We start from the raw sequence: 27,042 nt of genomic DNA on the forward strand, positions 1-27,042 counted from the left end.
TGCCATTTTGTTCATTCTAGTTAACATTGTTAGTGTGCTTTGAGGACAAATTCATTCTTTCCAAATATTAAATTGCCTAATTTTTTTCCTGTCATTTTCATTATACTAGTACAAATGCAGATTATAGGGTTTTTTTCTCAAGTTATTGACCCTAAATAATTGTGAATTTGTTCTGCAATAAAAACTTGTTTATCTTTGAATGGATTTGGAAGCTATATTGTTTTAATTCATTGTTGCTGAATATAGACCTGTTAAAAGCATGCCCAGCACTGCTGACTTGAATAAACTCATCAGTGATAGTGAGTATTATAGTACACTGCTTGTGTTTTTAACAGCAGGGGGGAGGATTTTTTTTATACTATGCCTCAAAAGAGAGGAAATAGTGACAGTGATAGAAAAATGCAGAGTGTTGAGTTACAGATGAGGGTGCAGTGAAGATGGGTTGGTTTGTGGTTTGGTTTAGGGTTTGGTTTTTTTAAGCAAGTAGATGTCTGGTCAATGCAAACAGCAGCAGTCCTGAGCAGTGGTTTGCAGGCCTTTGCATCCACAGCTCTGCACCGGTATGGTGTTTTGTGTTTGAAACATTTAGCTTGGGATCTGGACTAGGATGAATTTTGGCTTTTTTTGACACTGCTCTAGTGTCTTTTGCACTGGCACCCTTATGAGTTTCTGAAGTTCTAACAGTAGCTTTATTTTCTTTCCCTCCTCCCTGTGGTTTATTGTATAGAACAAGAATGATGACACAGGATGACTTTGCAGGGAGATCCAAGCCTTGATAGTCCTGAGCCACTACAGATCGTCCATGTCTCAGTTAAACAGTTTTGTTGAGTGCAAGGCATTTGTTGTCAGAGACAAGAGAACTGAAAATGCATATAGACAAGTGTTTTGAAATAGCAAATAGAGTGGTTCTAATATTACCAAAATCCATGCCTGGTTATACTGCTTTAGCTACTGAGGTTTCAGGGTTATAGAATCTTGAAATACAACAGCTTATGCCCAGTGGCAGGCAGTTAGACATTCCAAGAGAGATTACATTAAGATATTCTATTAGGTTCCTTCCGCTAAGTAGTTAAGTCCATTTTTAGTTGGTTGGAGTTTTAGTTTTTTGTTATTGGGTTTTTCATTGTTTGTTTTAGTTTTTTGTTTGTTTTGGGGGGGGGTTGTCTTTCTTACAAGAGTGATCAGCATAAGATCTGCATAGATATTTTAATATGCTTTTGGAAGTGAATACAGAGGAAAAGAGTGCCCATTTTTCACTCTTCTTGCAGGAACTTGAAGAAATAATCTGCATATTTCAGCAAATGCAACATATCTGTGTCTTTCCAACCATGTTTAAACATAAACTATTGATGATTGACCTCTAACAGTGCATTATTTGAGATATATTCTGATATACTATATTATGACCCCTTTCTAACAATGCATTAAGACATCTAGCTTCTGAGAGGTCCAGGATTAATGCTTCTGAGAGTCCAGAAACACCAAATTATAGCACCAAAGGGAAAATGGTTGTCTTTAACTACATTGTCATTAAAGACATTATCCCTTTCCATGCTCTTTTAATAAGCATGATGAATGGGATTGCATGGAGCCTTCCCTATCACACAGCACTCTGGCAGTTTGACACCTCCCTTCTTACATGTTTGTTGAGCTGTTGCACTAATCATGAATCATGATTACATGAACTTCTGTTTAAAGCTCATTCTTCTCAAATATTATGATTTTAGCAATTTCACAAAAGTAAATATTTTGGCAACAATTTTAGATGTGATTAAATATCTTTACCCCAAAGAATTTTTATCTGACTTTATCTACCATTTGACTTGTCTCTGTTCCTGGAGGAACTTGGTTTTCATTGAAAGTATGTGAAATACTATTATTTTTATTCCTTTTTTCCTTTAAAGGAAGACATCAAGAAAGGAGATAATAAGGTTGCTTGGCCATTATATCAAGCTGTTTTCTGTAGAGCAGACACATAATATTATGATTCAGAACAGAAAGTCAAAGTCTGTAATGCTGTTAGTGAGCAGCGGGGAGGGGAATGCTGCTTTGAATCAAAAAAATATGTTCACAGGAAAACCACACTTTGAGTTCTTACAAATCTATTTTAGGAACAGTTTCTACCAAAAGGTATAATTTATTGTGTATTAAATATTCAAAAGTTTTAAATATTTTTGAAGAGGCATCTGAAAAAGTTACTAGCTACACTCCAAAATTTATTATTTTATGATTATGTTACATGTCTGTGCAAGCAGCTCTGCTAAACATTGCTTATTTTTGAGAATGGATTGATTAATAGTGTCTTTGATGCTACTATAGGAAGTGGTGTACTCAAAAGCCAGATGATTTAAAGGTGTCTGCTCTGAGCTAGAAATCTCAGCCTAGATCTGGGAGATTTCTGTTTCTTGCTTTTTCTACACTGTTATTATTTGATTAATTTTTATTACACTTTTGGTGTGCTTTAACTCTATAATCAATTACATCTTATACTACTTGATATTTGTAGTATTAGCTTACAGAATCCTACACTGTATGTCCTTCTAGTATCTATATATAAATAGGATATCTTTTACCAGAGCAGCAATGGCCTTTTGTGCTACTTGGACAACTATAGAATATACAACCAGCCAAAACTATAAATTCTGATTTAGACCGACTTGGCTCTTCAGATTAATCACGAGCTCTGAGTAGTGAGTCAGCCAAGAGCTGGTTTTCTCTTTGGTATTGTGTAAACACAAGATGTTTCCCTAGGCTAAATATTAAGTTCAAAAGTTGTGTTTGTATGGTTTTTTTTCTTTTTTCAAATGTCACTTATTGTGTGAAAAATTATTCATACATAAAGATAATATCTGGGGAAAACTGAAAATCCATTTCTTTTGCACTTTCTCCATCAGGTCGATTTTGAACATGAAGCAGCTTCAGGGTAGCCTGATTTTTTTTAATTTTTTAAATTTATTTTTTTTTGGTCTGTAAGTGATAGTGAATTGAATCAAGCTAATGACAAAGTTTCATGTAGTGTGAGAAAATTAGTTTTGGATATTGTCATTTCATTTAAAGTAATTAAGAAAAACTCAATGCATACTTGTATCATGATGTGATTTGAAATCTTAAAATGAATAAATTCTGCAGCTGACTGGTGCATTCTAGGAGACAACTTTAGATATGGATACCAAGTTGCTAGGTGTAGGTAAACTTGACATGGAGTTTTAATCATTAGGGGGCTGTAAGTTTTTTTGATCTCTTCGCAACCCTTCACCATGTATATGATTAAAGTGGATGACAGGTAAGATTAGAGGAATATATATATATGTAGTAAAAATTATGTGCAAGAATACAGCTTGTTCCCTTTTTGACCACACTGAGAAGTGTCAGTTAAGGAGACAAGCTAATGATGGAGCTGGTAGCTGTTTGATGCAGACAATTTTTTTTTCATCTTTTTTTGGAGGAAAAAAAACCCAAAGTCTGCCAGCCTTTTCAGCCAGGGTTGTTTTTTTGTTGTTTTGGTTTGGTTGGTTTGTTTGTTTGTTTTTCCCTAGGCTGGTGTAGTTTGTAATTCTAGAGGCCTTAGCTCCCTCACAGCCTCTCATGCATTAAGATGTTTGTACCCATCTTTTTTGGCGTGTTTTCACTTTGCTTAAGGAGTATTAATAAAAAGAGTGGGCTTGGATTGTTCTTCTGGAAGACTATTCTCAGTGGTGTGGTATGTATGGTGCTTGGGGATAAGCAGTTTGTTTTGGGTGGTTTGCGGGTTTGTTTGTTTGTTTGTTTTAAGGGAATATAAATCAGTCACATACAAGTTGTTTCTTTTTTTTTTTTAACCTACAAGCACATATTATTACAATAATGTATCCAATGAACAGGAAACTGGCTTTCAAATGCATAAGTAGTATATTGTTATACTGCTGCAGCTGACTTTGTTACAGTGCAATTAGTCCTTGTCTCAGTAGTTAACTTGTTTAAATATCTCACTATTTGATCTCTAAAATTGCAGACATTTAATTAAAAGTTAGAACAAGGAGGTGAGACTAATAAAGGGCAAATTACTATAGGGACTGCAAACAGTGATTTCATTTTTAATATAAGTTACTTAATTAAGTAAGAATCTTGAATTATTAAGTGAATGTGCCCTTTTGCTTTTCATTTATTTTAGCTATAGTTGAATACTTTTTAGTTTGCAATGATGTTTTCTCTTTCAAAATCAGTACTTATTGTCTGATCATGGAATTTGTTAACAAAGCCCTTACAGTTTGTTATTCTGCTGAAATCTATGATTAATTGTGGTGCTTTTCCCCCCAGTTTGTTTTGTTTCCAACTCTTAAGATGTAACACTGCTGGGAAGACAGTTGTATGATATTAAGTATAGTGCTTAAGATAATAAAAGTCCACTGACTGCAGACCCCTGTGGTCTCCGGTCTATTTATAAGATTCATTGGGGGGTTTGCCTAGGATAAGGGGATTTCAATCAAATTAATAGAATCTATTAATAAGAAGTCTGACAGTGCTTTCATCACTGTTCAGTCATGATTCAGCATGAAGGGCAAAGGCAGTCTGTGGTGTGATAGGAAATGCCCGCAGCCTTCTTCTCTAGCATAGCACGAGCAGAGAGTCTTTAAAAATTACTGTATGATGAGCAGCACATACAGTCCTTTGGGTGGTTAGCTCACCTTATGAAAAAGATAATTCTGAAGGTAGGAAGCTTAAAAACAAAAAAAAAAATACCACACAAATGAGAAAGCATATATTGCAATACCAGCTCTATCATAGAATTAAAATCCTCCCTTCCCCCCAAATCAAAGACAGTCATTAAAGACATGGAAAAGATGACTGGTGTTTATCTTTTTTTCCTCCTTTCAATAGTGCGGCTTCATGACAGCATATCAGAAGAAGGATTCCATTACTTAGTCTTTGACTTGTAAGTATGTGTTTTGCATATGTTCAGCATGTTGGGGATGCAGTATTCAAGCTTTTAGATATAAATAGAAGTTCACAAGATAAATGAATGGTTCTGGTGCAGTGAGTTGAACAAATAGATGTAAATAGGGATGGAAGGACAGTAGCATGTTTGGTCATTTGCATATGGAAGAGCTAATTTGTGAGTGTCAATCAATGAAATTGAAATTAAACTTTCAATAAATAGGGCCACTGTTGAAAAGGATCTTAATATGAAACGTGAGTAAAAGTCGCATGGTATCTGCCAAAGTTAAGCAAACAGATGACTTAGAAAAAGTAATTTGCTGCAAGTCAGATGTCTGTAAATGAAACATAAAAAAACACATGGAAGAATAGTTTTTCTGCAGAAAATTTCCATTGCTAGATTGAAAGGTAAGCCAGAGTTTACTGGGAAGACTTATTCCCAATTGTTACCATACTGATATATAAAATGTTGCATTTTTACTTCATTCAGAATGTAAAATGATTCAAATAGAATGGAAGTTTCCTACTTATTCTATGTTTTGCTTCAGGAATTTCAGTCCTGTGGCCCATTCATGTAGTGACTATGTGTATGTGTAGATCAGGGGGGAAGAAGGGATGGAGACAACATGAACTATGTGTCTCAGACTCTCAGAGAGACATTGATGTTTTTCATTCCTCCCCAGGACAGTAGAACTTTTCTACTCACTTGAAAAGTGATTGCTTTTGGTGCTGGGTATGGGCAGACATGAATTCCCTTGCAAAACTGACTTATATAGGTAAAATTACCTATTTCAGATGAAGATTTTTCTGGGGAAGTTAGTGGTTCTGACAAATGACTCCCCTCATCAACAACAGCTTTCTTAAGCCCAACATGGGTTTTTTGGTTAGAATGAGAATTTACCCTAAAAATGTGAAATAATTTCTGAGCATACAAACTGAAGTATTTGCATCCAGCATAGGTATGTTAAAACCTGAATCTTCCACAATCACAAGCTTTCATGTTCAGGTTACATGCTGGTTTAATTTCCGACTTAAATTTTTTAAAAAATCTGTGAAGTCTTCTTCAAGACTAAATTTCAGACTAGCCTTGCAAAAATATTAAATAGCCTGTCTGCAGTAAAAGCTATCAGGGTTCAGTACTCAAATCCTATCTGGGCTCAGCAGGAATTTTTATCTAATTTGTCATTATCCAAGGTAAGTGCTCTAACTGTTGGCTTGGAAATGGCTCTAGGGGACAACAGGCATACTTGTTCTCTAATGTGCACTGGGTTAATTTTTTTGTTCTTGTCTCTTTTTTTTTAATGCATACAAATTAAATCTTTCTATGTCGAATTGAAAAAAATCCTTTCAATCATGAACATTTTCAATAATTGGAAGCAGAATTCTTAGTTCTAGGGACAATATCTCACTCATAAACTAAGGATTTTTTTTTTCTTTATTATTGTACTTCTGGACTGTTAGAAAATACTCAAATTGCAGTTAGTCTGTTTCTGCCTTAGAGGGGATATATAGTTTGAGAGATATCTCAGGAGATTATGATTGCAAAGGCCTTTGTAGTTGTAGATACCAGTATCTGTATCTTGATAGTAACAGAACATGTAGAAGCCTGTGTTCTGCAATAAAAATTAATACCTCACCCAGACATACTATCTTGGCAGAAACCTCATTTCTGCAGGAAGCATTCTGCACTGGTTGGAAGTTGCTCTCTTTTTCCCCCTTGGCCTCATTCAAGACAAACATAGGAACAGAATCAAATATAAGTTGCTTATCTAGAACAATCAACATGTTTTTGTTTTCCATCCTGTTCAAAGAAAGAAGGCTTCAACATACACAGTTTTTTATGTTTTGCTCATGTGACTATACAGACTGACAGCTGTCTTTGGAAAAGCAACATGTTGTGTCCTTGAAGAACTTATGGCTAATTAGTAAGGATGCCTATCCACAGTTAATTTTTCACTCTGATTAAGAAATTACTGCTTTAATGCCCACTATTTGTTAGTGAAACTTTATCTTATTCTGCAGTAACAAATATATGGGTTAGTGGCTTTTAATAGTTTTAATGGACATAAATTACCTGCCACAAAAAACGCACTTCTGTAGTATTAAGGACAAGTACATGCCTTTGAAAATTTATTTGATTTTTACTCAACAGGAGCTTGACTGTGGTGTAACACTGTCACTCCGCCCACACCTACCATCATGTCATTATCTTAACAATTTCTTTCAGACTGTGTGGGATTCAGTATGACTGTTTCTTTAGAAATTTCTTCTAGCCCGCATCCCACATAAGAAAGTGAAAAGGAAGAGTGCTTTTTCTGTGAACAGAAAAAAAGCCATCATTGTCTCTTTCTATTTTGCATTTCTAATAATTGCTTATGAATTAATATCATAGAGGTGTCTACTATCTGAAGGAGAAGCCTGTTGCCTCACTTGTATACCTCAGTGATGGCTGTGCTTTTATCTGGAGAAAAAAATAATTAATGTGCTCTGCTACAGGTTTGCATTTGGATGAAGAGTTTTAGGGAAGGTGGAAATCTTTCAAAATTGTCCAGTTTGGAAACTGGACATGGAACAATGAAAGTTACAGTTTCTAATAAAGTGCCATATTGGGATCTTCCTGTGAGAAGTCCTGCGAGAAATGGATACACTGAAGTATCACAGCAGTGATTTTCAAGGTCTTGTTGATGTTGCTGCTGAGGAGCAGAGGCATCTTACTGATCTACCAGTATCGTTGCTATGTTTTTTCAGAAAATAACTAAGATGGCCCTTCTGTGATATTTCTCCCAAACAAAGGGCGTCCTTCTGTTACGTTTCTCTCACCAGGTATATTGAAGTAGCTTGAAGATCAGTAGAATGTGCATAGTAAGATCTGTAATGGACTTTATGAAGTTTCTTAATGGTCAAGGCATCTGTAGTTAGGATTTTTGTCTGTCAGCCCATTGCAGTTGCTAAGGATGAATGAGATTGTCCTCAGTGCTAATGACATTATCTGAGTTTAAATCTAATCAGTTCTGTCAGTATTAATTGCTGTATCTGAATGGAAACAGCTGTAGCACTTGAAGGCTCTCTTGTGCAAATCAATGAGATTCTTCTTGTTCAGTGTCTCCCATTTTAATGCATTTGATGAGATGCAACAATTGGTACATTTAGAACCCTGGTGTTGCTGTTGAACTGAAAAGTGGAGTGACTGTACTGTGCAGAAGAAACAAAAGTGCCAAAAAAAAAATCTAACTGCAGAACAATCTTTGCATAGGCTTAGTAACTGAACCTTCCTTTTCCAGAATCATAAATGTTACAGATAGACATAAAATGTGCATGGCTACTGTAATTTTGTAAGACTGCTTCCTTGCACTTTCATTGTGAAAGCAATTTAAGAAATAAGAAGTGTAACCAAGGGTGAAACACCAGCATTGTGATCATCAGCAGTGGCTTCTTTAGCCAGCTTTACTAATCCGGGAGTTTCTTCTAAATATCTGCATATATTTATACATTTTACTAATTAATTTAATATAATAGATCAAGGTAAATATTTTTATATATGCAGTTATGAAAGATTGCAAAAAAAATATTTGGCACTTAAACACTGGAAATAGTCATTTATTTTAGTAGAGTCTGTTGAATGAAGCACTTAAAACCTGCTTCTTAGTGTACCTCTTCTGAGATATAAATAGAAATAGCATCCTTTGTATAAGGAATCCTGCTTTCCTCTCACTCCATGGTCTGACTGGAAGACATGCCTGGTGCAAAGGGTTGTGATGTTTCTACATCTACTTGTGCTTTTGTTTAAACAAATCCGTGTGCTTCATCTGTTGACATTTTAGTATGCTCTTCAGAAAATTAAGAAAGAATAACAATAATTTGTAAGAACCAGTGGTGTTTAATTTATATCCTGAAAGCTGCAAGAGCTTGGTATCGTGAGTCCCCTGTCATGAAAGGGGGACCTCAGTGAAGGCGACGATCTATCTGTACAGAAGATCCATCCATGGAGATCCATCCATTTACTTCCCATTTTAATCTTGTGGGGAGAAAGGAGCTTGACAACTGCTCATGTAGCTTTATAGTAAAGGACCAGAGTTGTGGGGGTTTTTTATTACTGGGGGTTATTTTATTACTGTTTACCCTCTACTTTGCCTACCTGGATATATTTTTTGATCTATTATAGTAGTTCTAATGTAAGCATACAGACCAGAATCTGTGTATGAATCCTACCCAAGTGGTACAGTTTATCTGTTTTCCATTATTTTAGTCTGAGGGAGGGAGAAAGTTTAAAAGAAGCAACAAACTCTGGGCAAGTCCTTTGTTTTCATTTCCTTAGAAATTTCACAACTACATGCACATCTTGATATATTCCAGTGCTGTAATAAACAGCTAAAAACAGCTGCAGGCCTCGAAAATGCACACAATGTGCAGCATCCAAGTGCACAGCCTAACCAGAGCCCCTAAGCGCAGCCACAGTGGGATGCTAGAGTTTGTTCAATTCCTGCTATATTTAGAGATCAGTCTAAGTATTTCTGTTGATCAGCAAAACGTGCAAGAGTTTGGATTTCAGCCCACCTCTCCATGGAAGGCTGGGAACAGAGCAGGAGCACAAGAGCCATGAATTCACCAGAGTACATCTCACTTGCCTATCAAGTCATGGCCTTCATTAAGCAAAGAGAACCTCCTAATTAAGGAGCTTTTCTGTTTGTGTAGTTTGTATTCAGGCCCTTCCCCAGCCATCATGTTTCATCATTGAAGATATAGGGGAAAAAATCGACCTAACAACATTACATCCAAGAAGCAGTAGAATATTTAGTAGCCCCTGTATGGCATATAAAAAGTTTACTGGTAGCTGCTCTGTTCTTTTTTTATAAAATCAGTGAATAACAGGTTAGTATGGACCCCAAGAGGTTCTCATCTAATCCCTTTCTCAAGCAAAGTCCAATTGAATCAGTCTGCTCAGGGATTTTTCGAGATGGAAATTCTTCAAGGATGGAAATTCCACAACTTCTTTGAGCAACATGTGCATGGTAAACAATGATAATAACAATAAAGGAAGAAAAATCCTTATATCTGATTGGTATTTCTGGTGGTGCAGCTGTTGCCTTTTATGTATCTGCATATTCACCCAGTAGGGAGTTGTAGACAGCTATGAGATCTCCCCTGAGCATTCTCATCTTAACAGTGAGCAAACCCTGCTGTCTTAGCCTTTCAACATGCTTCCAAATCCATCTGTCTTGGTGGCCCTCTATTAGACACTGTTCACTGTGTCAGTGTTGATGCACTAGAAGCCCAAAAGGGGACAAGATTCCAGGTACTATCTCACATGGGCCAAATGCAAGCAAAAAATAGGTTTTTTCAGCCTTCTGGCTGTCCTGGTACATTGCTCATGGATTTCCAGTGAGCCAAAGCCACCAGTGCAGCTATTCATTTTCTCTGAGTCAGGCTCAGAAGATGCAGGCAAGTTCTGGCCTGTCTTAGTTCCCTGCACTGTCTTCCTTCATTACTGCTCTTTAGGTGCCTTCTGAGAATTATTCCTACTGCATCCTTTGAATTGATGGAGTGTGGGAATTGCTGCCTTCTTTTTTGATTGACACTGAAATTTACCTGCTCTGTTCTTTTTTTTTTTTTCATCATTCAGCAGTAGTTATGAATGCCAAGCAAATGTTTAGTGTCAGCAAATAAGAAAGTATATCCCCTTCTTTTCTCTGTGAGAAAAACAAGCATTAGCTTCATGTTCCTTCCCACTGAAGCACACTTTGATAACAAAAGCTTTTTCTTTTCTTTTTTCACTTGGATCAAAAATAAGTGTTTAGAGAAGAATAAGATCAAAGGATGCATTGTTGTTTTCATTCATCACAAAGTGTGAATTATTCCTCGTTGCCAGAACTGTGGTAGACAAATGTACATGCAAACAGGAGATACCAAATACTGTCAAAATCTGCATCAATCAAACATTTTGTGCTACAGCAACCAAAGACAGTTTCTGGAAGGTAGAAGACAAAAACGAAAAAGGATGAGAATACAAATCAGGAAAATGACTATTTTACATCCTCCAGATTTTATCACAAATATTTATACGAAATAGCATTCCATTACCTGAAAGTGTTAACTTTCAAAGTCAGTAAGGTTCAAACTTAGGAAAAGAATGCTGTAGACCAAATGTAAATTGAAATGAAAATGTAAATGGAAACATGAAAATAAAGTTTTTTAACCGTCCTTCTCCAAGAGAGGAGTTGTGCTGTTGGTTGGGCAGGTAATTTCTGTTGTCATCTGATGTGACTGAATAACTAGGCTCTAAAACAGACTGTGCAACAATTTTGGAAATGAATTATATGATCCTGAATATTCCAAGTATCCTGACCTTTAATATTTTAATCCTATTGCATTTAATTGTGTTCAGCAATAATTGTATTCATTGTAGTATAGATTTTTAAGCACCTTAATCTTTAAGCATCATGTAGCCCATTCTAGCTTTTGCATTTGGGAATTTATTGAGAATATAATGTGCTGTATTAAAATTTACTATATTCAACACTGATGAAATTGATCTCCCACCTAGGAATTATTTGTGTTGGCTTTCAGTGGGATCAATGTTTTGGAAAGCAAGAATTGAAAAAACTTCAGCCTCCCATTGAGGCTGTGTTTAGGGGCTCTGGTTAAGCTGTGTGCTTGGTGCTGCACATTGTGTGCATTTTCAAGACTTGCAGCTGTTTTTAGCTGTTTATTACAGCACTGGAATATATGAAGATTTGAATGGAGCTGTGAAATTGTGGCAGTATATCCCAAAAAGAGAAATGTTAAGGGTATAGCACAGGAAGGGTCTTCCAGTTTCTTTGAGTACACTCCTTGACCCAGGCAGCCAAAAGTTTTAGAATTTCATTAAAAACCTCATCAATCTTCATCTTAAAAGTAGAACACCAGTCTCAGTTACTTTACCAAAAACTGTTTAATTACACCAGTTTTATGATTGTTAGAAAACTCCTGATTTTAACCTTGTATATATTCACAGGTATAAGATGCTTATATATTGTTGTACCTATTACTGTCCCTTAGAGCTCTCCTCTTTGGAGATAGCAGCTTATGCTCTTTGTGCTCAATATTTATTTTCATCCCTCTTAAATTTGGTTTAGCCATGTTAAACTGACTTTGCCTCTCTGAGAAGATATAAGTAAATGAACACATAGTCCAGTAGAAATTTTCTGCTCATATTTCTGTTTCATTTGCCTTTTCTGAATGTGAGTGACTGAAACTGTGTACTATATAGGAGAGGATTTTCCTGCTGTGAGTAAGGGCATTGCTGTCACCCTATTTCAAATGCATTCCAGGACTGTGGCAGCATCCTAATGGTGACTTATTCTGGAGTGGCATTTTTGGGTTAAGTTAGCATAGTTTTATTTCCTTTCAACCGCCTCTTCCTATTAAATCAGTACTACTAAACCAATTTTAAATGGCACTTTCACTAGAGTTCCTACTTTCTGACAGAGATAACATTTTCTAGAAAATGAATTTGCCATTATACTGGTAAGGTTACTCTTCTCCTGATACTCTCCTTCTTAGTAATCCTCCTTTTAGCAAAAGAACAAAAAACAATCTGCTGTGGCACATGAGTAGAAATCTATTGTGTCTTGACCTAAACATAAGAACCCTTTTTCCTTTTTAGCATTATTGTATTCTCCTTTCTTATATTTGTCTTGTGTTGCATTCTTAACATATCCTGAACTGTTCTGAACTTCAGGCACAATTTTCCTTGCTGGTCAGTTTCCTTTCTTCTTGTAGCTTTATACTTACTCTTGAGAGCTTTAACTGATGGCTTCTCGCCCAATAAGCTCCTGATCTTTGCTTTATTTTCCAGTTATAATTGGTCTTCTTTCACATCCTTTTTATTCCTGTAATGATATGGATTGATAAACCTTCCGCTTTAGTTCCTTCACTGTGCTGGTCAAGACCTTTAGCATTTCTCTATAAATATTTCAGTTATCCCACTCTGACTTCTCCCTGTCAAATTAATTTAAGATACATTTTCACTTCTGAAATCTCCTTTCTCATCTTGCTTTTTCTAACAGAGTCACAGGAGGTGAATTATTTGAAGATATAGTTGCAAGAGAATATTATAGTGAAGCAGATGCCAGGTAAGTCAGTTGTTTTTCTCATGTTGCCTTTAATAGTTCTAGGATAGGTATTGAAATATCTTCTGGTGTTTGGCATCAGTTTTAACTAGCACAGTCTGTGATTTCTTATAGCATTCTCTGGGATATAGGGGGCACAGTTTGGTGTTTTGAGCTCATGACTGTGTGATGGAGAACTCGTATGAAGTCTGGGTATCTGCTAATCTGTAAAAGCTGAAATTTGATCTCAGTTTGCTAAAAATCTTTGTAAACACCAAGTTGTTGAAATCTTACCCTATTTTCTCCTCTGCAAACTGGGCATAACATTTCAGCTATCTCATCTTGGTATTCTTACATATGATGATCAAAGTTTTCAATGTATGTTGGTCTTGAGAAAATTTTGCATTTAATACCATTTTTGTTCTTGGTCCAGAAGTACTAATTTCCTTTTCATATTTAAATACTTTTGTTGTGTTTCATCAATAAGCAATTATAATGTGCGTCTCATAGTCTGAGCTCAAATACAAAATTTCTAGCAGTTTTCTGCAAGTGCTTGTTGAAAAACTTGAAGAGGAAGTTGACAATCATAATTTGCATGCTGACAGAAAGTATCAGGGCCATTTTTCCCTCTCAGATTCTGTTTGCCCTCCTATAAAAATAGATATTAAAATATTCTCATGTAATTATGCATCTTAAGCATTGTGGTTTACTATCATTAAGAAAATATATTTACAACTACACCCTTCTTAGAAAATTTATCTCAAAGTAAATTTAAAGAATCCTCATGTTTTTGTGTGTTCATAGTCCCAGACCATCATTGATATGTGTTCAGGAAATATAACTTTCAGTTATTACTTTACATTTATAATTAATTAGTAGACTGGAAAGCATGAAATGCCCCTAACAACTGTTGTAGGATAATAATGAACAAACAAGAAGTTACTCTGAATGTTAAGGAGCTTCCACTGTATATTGCTCTTAGTAATTTCTGTATGAATAGTAGGAAACATCATTACCTTAAGCATTTAAATGTGGAACAACACGTAGCAAAACATACCATAGAAAACAAAATTAGTAATTTAGATAGGCTGGAAGGAGAGGAGCTATGTTTAAAAAAAGTTTTGAATTATTTTGCCTGTTGTAATTCAAGAAAAACTAATATTGATGCCAAAGGCCAGCACATGGTGTCGATGTGTGTTTTTTAAATACTTGTGATTTAAAAGGAAAAATTGCAATGATTTTTTTTGTTTCTGTTGTAGAATTATGACATATTGGAAGGGACTGAGCATATATATATATATATATGATATAAATATATATATGTATACATATATATATTCAGTAAAACCCTGACCAAATAAAGGAAATATCTAGTTATCATGCATCTCTGTATTTTTAATATATATATTTCTATGTGTATGTACACAAATATATAGATATATATATATATTGTGTGTGTATCCTTGTTGAAATAGTTAATGGACTTTATAGATACGTGTCCTGGGACTGTTAATACTGCTCTGCTCCTGCAAGCCCTTACTCACACGAGTAGTCTTTACTCATACAAGCAGTCCAGCTCCATGAGTTGTGAACTACTCGCAAAAGAAAGGGTTTTCAGGCTTGGGCTCCAGTTACTGATTTATGACCATTCCTTCTGAATTCCATGGTCAAAACATTTAGGATGAGCGGTATAAAATCCTTGGCCTGTGACTACACTGTATTGCTTACAGTCACTGACTTTTGCCACAAGGATATAAGTTGTTAAAAAATGTATAACAAGTTGTTAAAAAATGTATAAACTCTTGTGGTGCCAAAAAAACATCCAAAAAAGTTCCAGTGCTCTAACAGATGAATACTTTAGTTGTGCTTTTTGGCATCATAGGCTGGCCAATACTTGCAAACCTGGGCATAGAAAAATAGGTGCTAATTAAGTTACTTGAAGCATCAAAATCAAGCATTTGTTTTACATTTTTAATGTGGATTTCCATTTCATGAGTGACTCCTAACTAAACAAATACTTGATGATAATTTACATGAAAATGAATGCCACTTTTTAAAATTAATTGGCTTTCTTCTACTAACAGTTTTTAAGAAACCATTAGATGCAAAATGAGTAATGTTTTTCTTCTCCTTAGCTATTGACTTTGTTCCATTTGTTTTTCTGTATATCACATCATTTCTGAACATTTTCTTGTTTCGAAACTTGTAATGTCGACTTCACTTTAAAAATTTTTTAAAAAACAAACTATATGGCTAATTGCTTTATTGCCTCCATTTTGTTTTTGCTATAGCAGTTTTTGGAAACTGGTAAAGTTTCCTGACTGCTAAATGAAAATAAAATCTAATGATTCTGTCTCATGGGTTTCATATGTTCCACATTAAATGCCATTTTGGTTTTGTTTATTTTTTTTTGTTTGCTTTGTTTTTTGAATGTGTTGGAGCTGGAAATATCTCCATATTCAACATTGTTCTGTTCCAGTTCAATGTGCAATCAAGACTTATCAGCAGGTGTAAAATTGGTTTTGTTCTATACTTTATTTTATTTTATTTTGTATTTAATGTTATTATGTGCCTTTAAAATGTTCTCCCTTCCATTCTGCCCTTGTATCTTTGCAGTCATTGTATACAGCAGATTCTAGAAAGTGTTAATCATTGTCATCTAAATGGCATAGTTCACAGAGACCTGAAGGTCAGTATCTGGTGCCCATCAATTGGATATGAGAGTTTGGGGGTATTTTTTTTTCCGCTGGGCAGGGGCAGAGGGTGGGTTGTCTGCGATGTTCCCTTGCCTATCTTACTCACCCTCAAAACAACCAGCTGAACAAATAATGCATGATGCCTCTCTCCAGTTTGCAAGTCTACAGGCCTAATACACATCATGGCAAAAGGGGGAATGGTTGCCAAACAAACGGTCTCCTTCCAAGGTGCTGAATTTGTACCGTGCTGTCAAACGTGTCTGGTGTTCTATTAAGGCTGTCTATGTATTGCTGTGTATGCATATGGAGGTGATTTTTGGCTGTGCTGTATGTCAGCTTGCAGATTTAACACCACTTCTGTTCTGAGCCCCCGGGTTGCAGTAGCACAACAACTGGTTGCACACTGCTGCATAGGAGTTTGACAAACCCTAAGACAAGTGATGCTAATTGCCAGCTAAATTAGACCTCAAGAAGTTAATTGACCTATACCACTTCACTTGAAGTGGATTTGTTACCACAATGGCTGCTACGATTTCTAGTAAGGAAAAGAGGAAAAAGTGCAGAGGATGCAAATATTTAATTACAACCTCATCAGCAAATTAATGGTGAAAAATTGATACACTCTTCCAACAATTTTCCTTTTAAAAACCACTATTTAAAAACAAAACAAAACAACTCCAAAATTAAATGAAAACCAAAGAAACCAGCAGCTGACCACAAGGATGGCTCCAAGGCCGGCCCTTTGCTCCTTGCAGTGGGCAGGGTCCCACCGCAGTGGAGGTGCCTGAGGCTGTCGTGCTCTGAGCAGCGTGGGGTGGTGTGGAACGGGGCGGTGTGGAACGGGGCAGCGGGAGTGCGATGACCACCATGGCCCCGCCACCGGCGCCATGCCGCCGCCCGGCTGTTGGCAGCTGGTGCACGCTTGGAACTAACCCGCGCCCCGTGTTTGCATGCAGTCATTGCATTCAGCAGATCCTGGAGGCTGTGCTGCACTGCCATCAGATGGGCGTTGTCCATCGTGACCTGAAGGTGAGTGAGTGCTGCTGCATGGAGAGCAGCAGGCCCTACTGAAACAGAGCCTTGATCGGTAGAAATCTAAACCATTTTCTTTTTCTATTTTAGTTTTTGTTCCTCTTTCTTATCTTTCACTTTATGTGTGCATGAGAACCAGCCGCTAGCACTGACTGGAGAAAATCTGCTCAAGTCTTGTGGTGATGGGTTGATCTTGACTGGACACCAGGTGTCCACCAAGCCACCCTTTCACTCCCTTCCTGGACAGGGGAGAAAATAACAATGTAAAAAAGCTCATGGGTCAAGGTAAAAGTATTGTAATAAAGCAAAGACCACACATGAAAGCAAAGGAAAACAATGTTTTATTCTCAGCTTTCCTGCAGCAGGCAATATTCAGCCACTTCCTGGGAAACAAGACTTAAGTATGTGTACTGTTTTCGTAAAGGAACAAATATAAATAAAAATGCCCTCCCCTTCCCCCTTCTTTCTCCCAGCTTTTGTTGCTGAGCTGAAGGCCTACGGTATGGAATATCCTTTTGGTCACTTTGGATCAGCTGTCTTGTCTGTGTCCATTCCAGAGATCTTGCCCACCCTCAGCCTACTTGGGGGCAATGTTGAAGAGACAGCCTTGATGCTGTGGAGCACTTCCAGTCTCATGGGAGAACAGGAATTGCTCCTCAAGCATTTGGTGTATTCATTAAATACACAATCTCCTTCTCCATCATCGGAACTTTTGGGGCAGGGTAGGGGAGAACTTCCCATCTTTTATCAGAGTGTTTCTGGGAAGGACACTAGCTTTTGCACAGCATGTGTTTTTGTGATGCAAGGCCAGCTGCGGCTGCTGGCACAAAGACCTCTCTCTCCTCCAGATGATGACTGCACTACACAACATCTTTAGGAAGTGGGAATTTCTACAGTGTTCTCACTGTGAACACCTGAGGAGTTGAATTTCTTCCAGGCAAATGATAGCATTGGGATAGAAGCATCAGAAAGAAAACTCATGTTTTGGGAAGGGCATTACCTTTGGCTTAACTGGGTAGATATCCAAACAGCTGGAGATATCTGCTGCAGAAATGCTGTCTGTAGTTATGTTGGAAGAGAAAACGCGTAAAGATAATTTTCTGTTACTGGGAAGCTCAGCTTACGGAGACAAGTCTGTCTCAAAACTGGTAGGTGTCGTGGGTAAGGCATGCTGATTCCTGCTAGCACAGCATCTTTCTTATTTTCCTTTCTGAAGTTACTTGAAGTTACAGAGAAGAGGAATTTCCTGCCAGGACAGGAGTTTTCTAGTGGTTATCATTAGTAATAACATTGGAATCAGAATGCTGTCATCTTTCTTCCCATCCTTGGCTACTAAGTAAACAACTCTCCTAGTTCTAGGTCTAATACAAAGGTTCTGGTTTTGTCCTGTAAGAAGACCAAAGGGTTAGGCTCCAAAGCTCAGGGAGCAGGACGGATTGAAAAGGCACATCCATGAAATTCTCTACTCGTTTTGTGTATCTTAGTTGTTCATTGTCACAGTTATATAGTAGGAGACTGAGAAGTCTTGATCCCATCCATAAGTCTTGCATGGCAGCCAGATAACAGGGAACAAGTCGGTAAGAAAGGATGTCAGAGTTGTCCAGCTGCTCCAGTGATTACAGTCTGCACTGTATACTCAGTACTATGCTTCTAGCATGGAAAGGAATTGAAAAAAGAAAAGAAAAAAAAAAAAAAAGGATTTTAGCTTCCCTTTTAGCATAATTCAGTAGCAAACAAAGAGGAGCTTTTGCAGCCTCATGAGCTGCAGAAGTGCTCGTTGCTGCTCTGTTTGTAAACCTTGGTATCTGGAATAGTGGTAGATCCTAGATCCAGAAAAAACTAACTTGTTACTGGCTGTCCATCTTTAACTGATGGTTAGAGTGCATTTCCATGTGGGAATTCAGTTCTTGAGAGTCAGCAGCATTGCTGCTTTAGTGAAATTCTATTATTATGACCCTCTTGTGTTCTCCGCTGAAAGCAAAGGACCTGATGCTCTATAGCCAAGGAAAAATACACAGATGCGTAAGTACTTGATCTCTAAGAATTTAAGACCTTTGGAAAATAAAGGCATAAATCATGTAAACTTATTTGTTAAGTAATTTTAGTAGTTAACACAGCCATTCTACATGATTGACTTAAGCCAGTCTACCAATAGAACAAAGTGACACTACTGAATCCCAAGTACCAGTACTGGACAGTCCATGCCAGGCTGTTAATGTTTTCCAAGTAATTGCAGTCATTCTAAGGTAATGCATTATAATTGCCTAGTATGCCTCTCATCATTCTGAAATGACAGCTGTGTGGTGTTGAAGTGTTGAAGTCAAAAGGCTGTTGAATTTGGCACAGGAGTAAATCAGGAAATCTGCTTCGGGTTCCCTTGAAACATGTTCATGGTGATGCTGGTGTTTCTGAGGAGCACTGGGACTGGCAGAGTAAAGACACAGGGTGGAATTAAAAAAAAAAAAAATTAAAAAAAATCCCAAGGTAAAAGAGAACCAAACCCAACCTACTTTAAATGGAATTGTGTGTTGTGAAGCAATATGCACTTGTTAGGTTAGTGCTTATGTCTTAACCAAGACAGGAATTTCATACTCATAAAATGATGGAGATTGGAAGGTTCCTCTGGAGAACACAGAGATCTTAGATCTGACAAAGCAGGAGCACCTTGGGCAGGTCACATAGGAATGCATCTAGATGGGTCTTGAAAGTCTCTAGGGAAGGAGATTGCACAGCCTCCCTGGGCATTCTCTTCCAGTTCTCTATCACCCTCACAGTAAAGAAGTGAAGCTGCTCCATCACCTTTCCAGGGATGGAGGTGAGGTCGACTGGTCTGTAGTTTCCTGGACCTTACTTCTTGGCCTTTCTGAAGACTGAAGTGACATTGGCTTTTCTCCAGTTCTCTGGCACCTCTCCTGTTTTCCATGATCTTTTGGAAATGTTGGAGAGAGGTGGAACAACAACATCAGCCAACTCTAAGTAGTCATTGGTGCATCCCATCGGGGCACATGGATTTGTGAATGTTCATTTACCCAAATGATCTCTGCCTTTGCCTTGCTGAAGGTCACAGCCAGATGGGATAGTCCATTGCTCTAAGAGATACATACGAGATGTGCATTCAAAGAAGGAATTACTGTGAATTTCTCTAACTCTGATAGAAAACCTTGAAGAACTGTGAGACTGCATGTTGAGATCAGTTTAGTTAAATGACAAGCATCCTAGCCACTCATCCTAGACAAATCCTCAGCTATTTGGTCAATGTTGGGTTGAAGTGGTTACTGTTAACTGAAGTGACTATAAATATGAAGATTTATTCTGAGGTTCCTTAATCTCTGTTTTTGAAAATGCAGAAATAGAAGAGTCATCAAGTAAGTATTGTTGAAAGGTTTTTAATATCATCTTTTCTATGACATAGCAACAAAGGAATGAGTAAGAGAATGGTGTTTGTAAATTGCTGAAAAAAATGTTCCTTTACGGCTAAACACCTTTAGACTGAAGAGTTTTCCAAGGCCAGTTGTATTGTTAATTAACAGAAGAATCACTGTGGTTAAGGTCTTAAGCATATTTTGCTGGATACTTGACATATATTAAAGATAGCCTTGCTGAAAGAAGCTTATGATCTTTTATGTCTCCAAGCTTAGTACCTGCATGGGATTAACTGTAATCACATAAATAGTCCTGTGAAAGCTCACGGATTTAAAGTAAACTATTCTGTTTGAACACAAGAGGATAGTTTTTCGCTATGAGAACAGTTAGACATTGGAATGGTCTCCCAGGGGAAGTGGTGGATTCTCCCACTTTGGGAGGTCTTAAGTCTCAGCTTGACAGGGTGCTGAGACATATCATATAAACAATAATATTAGCAGGGTTGGACCAGATGATCCTTGAGATCCCTTCCAACCTGACATTCTATGATTCTGTGTTTTCAGAGTTGGCAGGATTAGGTCCCCAGTACCAGGAAGGATATAGTGAATTCCCTTGTGTTAGATCACTACAAAAATTTTTCCTGGAAGAATCAGGGCAATACCCTTGAAAGTGAGGTTTTGTTATTATGTAAATGTAGAATAAAACCTTTTTCAAAAAATATTGGGGATAGGCAAGAAAGAAATGGCAAGAAAATAAAATTGACGTCACAGTTCTCTGAAATAATCTGTTGAACTCTACATTATTTTGTAAATTATTCTTAAAATAAAAGGAAATTAAGGGTCATAGAATAAAGTTATCTTTGGACAATATGCAGTTGATATATTTGATAAATGAAGGTAAAATAATGTGTAATGAACAGTAGAATGAACACAGTTGCTAGTCCAAATGCTTTACTTTTAATTGTGTGAGCATACTGCAGCATTTGATTTTAGATGTGACTGGCATACCAAAAGGGAAAAAAGCAAAGTGGGAGCTATTTCAAACTTACATAATTTTTGCAATAGGTTCTCTGCAACCACAAATGTGGACATGCTCGTTTTGCTGAAAGATTTGCAATGTAAATACACCTGCCTTTGAAATACATACTAATATGTCTGTTATTGTTAAGCTGTCATACAAAACATATTTATGTTTGATAGTTACAGATGCCCAATCCTGCAAACTATGTTAGTCTGACTAGTAATCAAAGGATAGGTGTCTGTGAGGGGTTTTCTGCAGCATTTTTCCTGTATTGAGCTCTTAAGAGGTCTCTAAATGGTCCTATCACACAAAGGGGTTTTGAGATTCTGTTACAATTGTTCCAGCCGACCTCCTGCTTTAGCAGATCTGCATGCTGTCCATAGTCTTGCTGCCATGGGATCATGAAGGCTATACAAGCCTGGTAGTTCTTTCCTAGTAAAAATGGGAAGTGCAATTTTCTCAATTTCCTGGAGAAAATGCATGGGTTTTTTTCTTTTTCACTCCTCTAAGTACATGTTCTTTTCTAGACTGCCTCAAGTAAAAGAAACTGAAAACCTGTCTCAGATTACTTATCTTTTCACCTCAATTTTTTCTCTCTCTCTGAATAAAGCCTGAGAACTTGCTTTTAGCTAGCAAATCCAAGGGAGCAGCAGTAAAGCTGGCGGACTTTGGTCTGGCTATAGAAGTCCAAGGAGAGCAACAAGCTTGGTTTGGTAAGTAAATATTATTTTGTTTTTCTCACTATTCAGCATTACCATTACACCACTCAAACCACCCAGCTCTCGCCCTAGTGTAAAACATACAGCTGTGTGACTGCTTGATGTACAACTTTATGGGGTATTTAGTTCGTAGTTCAGTCTGTACTGTGGACTATACTTTAGAACTTCTTCAGGAAGAATATCTTATTCTCATGAAATTAAACAGAGCTCAGCAGCAAACGTTTATTTGGTAAACAAACGTTATTTGTTAAAAAAAAAAAGAATAAAAACAAAGCCACAAACAATAATCCCCCATGGCTTCAAAAGTGAAATGTGGCTATGTTTCCAAATCTCAGATCTTGTTTAGACAAGAAGGGGCTCTGCCTCAGAGCCTCCTCTGCACTACCAAGGGTGAGTTACCTTACTAAGTGACATAAAATAAATCGGCAAAAGTTGTTGGCACGACTGTGTTCATACTGGGGATTTTGATTTTTCCAGCACATCAGTATTTGTACAGCAAAGGACGGAGGGAGAGGTTTTTTTAATTCATTCTTCTAGTAAATACAGCTTTACAAATATCCATCTTGCATGTACTCTGAATGCCATTGGCATTTCTTGATGCTGAAACTTAGGTTTCCTTATTACTGCCTTGTCCAAGCTTTCATCAGCTTGTAAATTTGACTTGAGTGTTCGCAATTTCCTTCTACCCCACTTTCACCTGTGTACCTGGAGGAAGGGAAATAAGTGTGTAGAGTCCAGGAAGGAGATGGGTTGTTACCAATCAAGAGCTCAGATAATTATAGATTAAAACTGTAGGCTAATACCATTAAATATAGCTGCTTAGTGGTCAAAACAGTTGTCTGTCAGCTGAAAGTACCTGAAAATGTTACTCTGAAGCACTTTGTATGGTGACCTTAATGAAAAAAAGACAGTCATCCATGTCCAGATGTTGCTTTGACAGTACAAGTTATCTGACCCAGCTGTTCATATTTCTGTCCTAGAGGTGCCTGCTCCTTCACATCTGCAAGTAAAACTGTTGATATAACTGTTCTTTGATCCACTGCTGTCAAAATAAGCTGACTTATTAAAAATGTACAGTTGTTAGTATATAAGCAACTCCCATAGTAGATCATGAAGACCACGGACCTGCAACCAAAATCATTGCAGCCTTACATGATAGTCTAGAAAGGGTTGTCTATTCACAGCTTTGAGACATCTTCAGAAGTTGGGACTAGAGTTTCTCAGCCACTTAAGTGATTTTGAAAAATTTTCTTCATTTGGAAGGAATCAAGAGTATGCTTGCTTGATGGTGAAGCTGACAAAGATGTATGGGGATGTGGAAGCAAAATTTATGTGTGCATGTGACCACTAAAAGAGAGCATATTCTGTTCTTCAAACCTGCTCATGAAATGTGGACAAGGGAGGATGTCTGCCCTCCTAAAGGTGGGAACTGACAACGTAAACCAGTTCTCCTGGACTTTGCTCCAGGTTGTGAGAAGAGGATGGGGGATAGTGAGTGAAATATTATGGACTTTTCTCCATTTCCACTAAAGTATCAGTGTTTTTGTGAATTAAAAGAAAATATGCTAATTTACAAGTTATTTGTTACAGTTAACGGATGCCCAAAGGAAAATGGGGGAAAAAAATAATAGTGGTTGTTTTAAATAATTTGACATGTACAGCACATCTTTCTCACATACCACCCTCTTGGAACTTATATGAAGCACAGGACAAAATTTACTGTAAATCCCAGAAGGAAATTCCAGCATAAAATATTTATAGCTGCTTCTTATTCTCAGTTACAGCAGCTAGAAAGTGCAGTTCCAAATTGAACAAAGAAACTGTGAGCTTGCTGTCAAAGCTTAGAATAAAAGTACAAAGGAGGTTGAGAGATTTGAGTGTTTGAAATCTAGGATGTAACTGCATATGGATACACAGACTGTTCTGTTGGACATATGTTGGTAGCTTTATAAGCTAGCTTGTTGTTTTAAATCCCAGCTTTGATATAAATGGATTTCAATAATCCACAAAAGACAGAGAAGAGTGCTCTTACAATAAAGCAGTATAAAAGGAGGGGAATAGAAATAAGACAAAACAGAAGTGACTTATTAGAATGACAAAAATGTCAGGTAAACAGAAGACATCTCAAGGAAAAAAAAATCAGCAGAACGAACTTAAATTTAAGGGTATTTCTTCAAGGTAATAAATATGTATGGTTATTTTCTGGGACCTTTTCCAAGAATTTCTCTGCAGTACCATTTCTGGGAATTCCTCTGCAAAACCTTACCATAATGGCCTGTGTGCCTTCCTTCATCTTTTTAGACCTGCTTTAACAAGGCAAAACATGAACTCCCACATGCTGAACAGTTTGGATTTGTCCCCCCTCCCTTCTCCATTCCTCTCTCCCTCTGTATTTTTTTTTTCCACTAGATTCTGCAGCACTTAGTGACTCCTGGCATGGTGCTATATATAGCTCTTCATCAGTATGTTTTGGGTTGGGTTGGGTTGTGTTTTGGTTTGGATTTTTTTGGGGGGTGTGTAGGCCCTTGGTGTGATAGTCACTTTTCTGCTTACTCTGTGGCTCAGCAAGAAACTGCCTAGAGCTCTGTGGGTTTGGATACAAAGTATACTTTCCTTGTTTGTATAACAAAACAAAACTGATCACCTGATATTTGCCTCTTTGTAGAAAATGTTCCCGGAATTAACGAAAATACCTCACCCTGCAAGCAGGTGCTGAATACACTGGGAAAGTGTCCCTGCCTCACCCAGGCAGTTGACTTATTGTCCCTCACTGGGGTTAGTGGAAGGAGTTTCAGTTAACTCACTGCTTGCTGGATTTCATCCTACCTGCATCAAATTAAGTCCAGCTCTGCAATAGGAATGAAATAGTCAGCACTTAAGTCATTTGAGTAACTTGACTGAATGACTTTGCTAGTTGCAATAAATTTAGGTTTTATACAGTTAGTTTTCTGGATCTTGAGTCAAAGGAGAGGTATGCTAGAAGAGATGGATGACATACACTTTTTAAACTAACAGGGTTTATTCTGCCATTTTATTTTTGAATTCTTGTATGAATGATGTCAAGAAGACTGTCAGACTGTCGGGGGGAATAAAAGCATAGGGCAGGTCTTAGAGGACTAGTCTCTTCTGCTGTGTTTTTAAAATACATTTCTCTGTGTTTATTTAAGTTTGTGTTGTGGGATTATAGTTAACCTTCAGTCCAGGTTTGACTCAAGTTATGTGCTCACCATTTATGAAGTATACATATAATCTTCACATAAGAGGTTGGGAGACTTTTAGGCTGAATCACATGCCATCTTATGTACCTGTGAACCACCAGACTCTACAAAGCATGGCACTTGTCTTGAGCCTCAGGATAGTGGTTTAAAGTGTGCAATGATAGGAGTATAAGGTGGGTGTTGATGTCTTTTCTAAAAACTATACAATTACAACCAGTTTCCAGCTTTGTGAGTTGTTTTAGCTATTTAGCTAACATAGCAATAGTTTTCTGAAAAGTACACAAGCTTTCTGAAAAGCTTGTATTGGGATCCCTCTGGCCAGTTATAGAATTACCTGATAAATAACAGTTAATTTCAATATGTTTGTTTTTCTTTTTTTTCTGAAACCACGACTCTGTACTCTTCTGTTTCCTGCTTTAAACAGCTTCAGAGTATGTACTAAAACTGTACCAATTGCTTCTGAAAGAAAAAAAAAAGTTTCAAGTGATGTATAGTCATGTTTATGGAGCTGTGGTATGTTTGAAAGTTAAGACTTTACTTCCCCTTTAAAATGAACAAAAATACTACTGTAGAGCATTACAGCCAAGAAGAGATATGAAACATTATTCTCTTGAAAGCTACTTAGAACATGTATTTTTCAGCTTCCTGAAGGAGCTTAAGATGTGTTTCCTGTATGATAGTACTCTAACAATTCATAGCTCTCATATCAGGAGACTGTTTATTTTTCATGAAAATACTTTTGCTGTATTCTCAGCAGAACATACCAAATGTGTTCCTTCATTTACTTCTCCCACCCTGATTGCCAGCTGCATGGCAGAGGCTTCCTTTTTCTGTAGCTATGCACTTTGTACATTATCACTGTCTCAGAATTTTTGTGGAATCCCATGTGGCATTTCAGAAATGACATGGTCTTTCATGAAAGCCACCAAATTCTCACCTTTCAAAAATTCTCAGGCTTTTATCTTTGGCAAAGATGCTTGAAAGAACAGACTTACTAACTGAAATGGTACAGAATGTTATTGGTCATTAAGTTTTTATCATTTACAGTGTTGGAAGGAAGTCTACATTTATACCTACGTTTTGCATTTCTCCTAAGAGAAAGCAGCACTGCTGGTAATGCATAAAGAATGAAGAGCATATAAATTTTAAAGGCTGAATTACTTCAGAGATGTTTTCTGTGAACTTTTGTAAGGTTTTCTGAAGTGGGATGACTTAACGGAAATTAGTTTTGCAGCTATTAGATGTAGCTGTGTGAAATATGAACAAAATCCGTAGGAAAGCTGAGCCCTAAGTTGATGGTCTTCATACTTAGTTTCCAGCTGTGTTCTTGTGAAAGTTAATCCTGAACATTTCTAAACGTTTACTTTGCCACCATCTGTCATTGGCTGAATTAGGTTTCCACTTCTGTGTAAAGAAACTTGAACAGTGTTTTTACTTTCTTCTCCATATGGAAGATTACTCAGAAATCTGCATTCCTGTAAGACTGAGCAGGGCTTGTCAAATGCTCCTTATACTTAGAATGCTGTAGCTTAGCTGCCCCTCTGTTTTGTTTAGTACTTCATAAATATCAGTGGAAGCTGGTGTGTTAACAGCCCTCACAGATGATGGACTCCCAGAGATGCCATGCAAGTAATGTTTACAGTCTAAATTTTATAGTTTGGGGATATTTTAAAATAGCCTAGATTAGGCTAATAATAATTTTTTAAAAACCCTAATAGCAGTCTTGGACATGAATTTTCTATCTTTTAATTAGTATCTTCAAGGGGATCACTCACTCAGCAATGCTTCTCCTATTCTGCTAATTTTTTTGACCTTCACCATGAGCCAAACATATTTGTACCTCGATACTGGATGTCTCCCTACATGCAGCAGTTGTGAATGAAATGTCATCAGCTATCTTGTAACCATTCTGGAAACCTTCCCCTGTTGCACTGTCACCAGATCCTTGACACCACTGTTGAATTTGGAGTGCTAGTGTTGGTGGGGAACCAGC

At 37.2% G+C, this 27,042-nt stretch overlaps 1 protein-coding gene across 2 annotated transcripts in view; it reads left to right on the plus strand.

Annotated features, from left to right (window-relative positions):
• Positions 1-27,042, plus strand: part of CAMK2D (calcium/calmodulin dependent protein kinase II delta) — a 139,365-nt gene that overhangs the window by 71,027 nt on the left and 41,296 nt on the right. For both annotated transcript variants that reach the window (XM_030450930.1, XM_030450929.1), the window contains exons 5-8: positions 4,858-4,912; positions 12,960-13,025; positions 15,618-15,690; positions 21,723-21,825. In XM_030450930.1, coding sequence (XP_030306790.1) covers positions 4,858-4,912; positions 12,960-13,025; positions 15,618-15,690; positions 21,723-21,825 — 297 coding nt within the window. The remainder of the gene's footprint in view (positions 1-4,857; positions 4,913-12,959; positions 13,026-15,617; positions 15,691-21,722; positions 21,826-27,042) is intronic.

This window comes from Calypte anna, chromosome 4B (assembly GCF_003957555.1).
Source record: "Calypte anna isolate BGI_N300 chromosome 4B, bCalAnn1_v1.p, whole genome shotgun sequence".
Taxonomy (NCBI): Eukaryota; Metazoa; Chordata; class Aves; order Apodiformes; family Trochilidae; genus Calypte; species Calypte anna.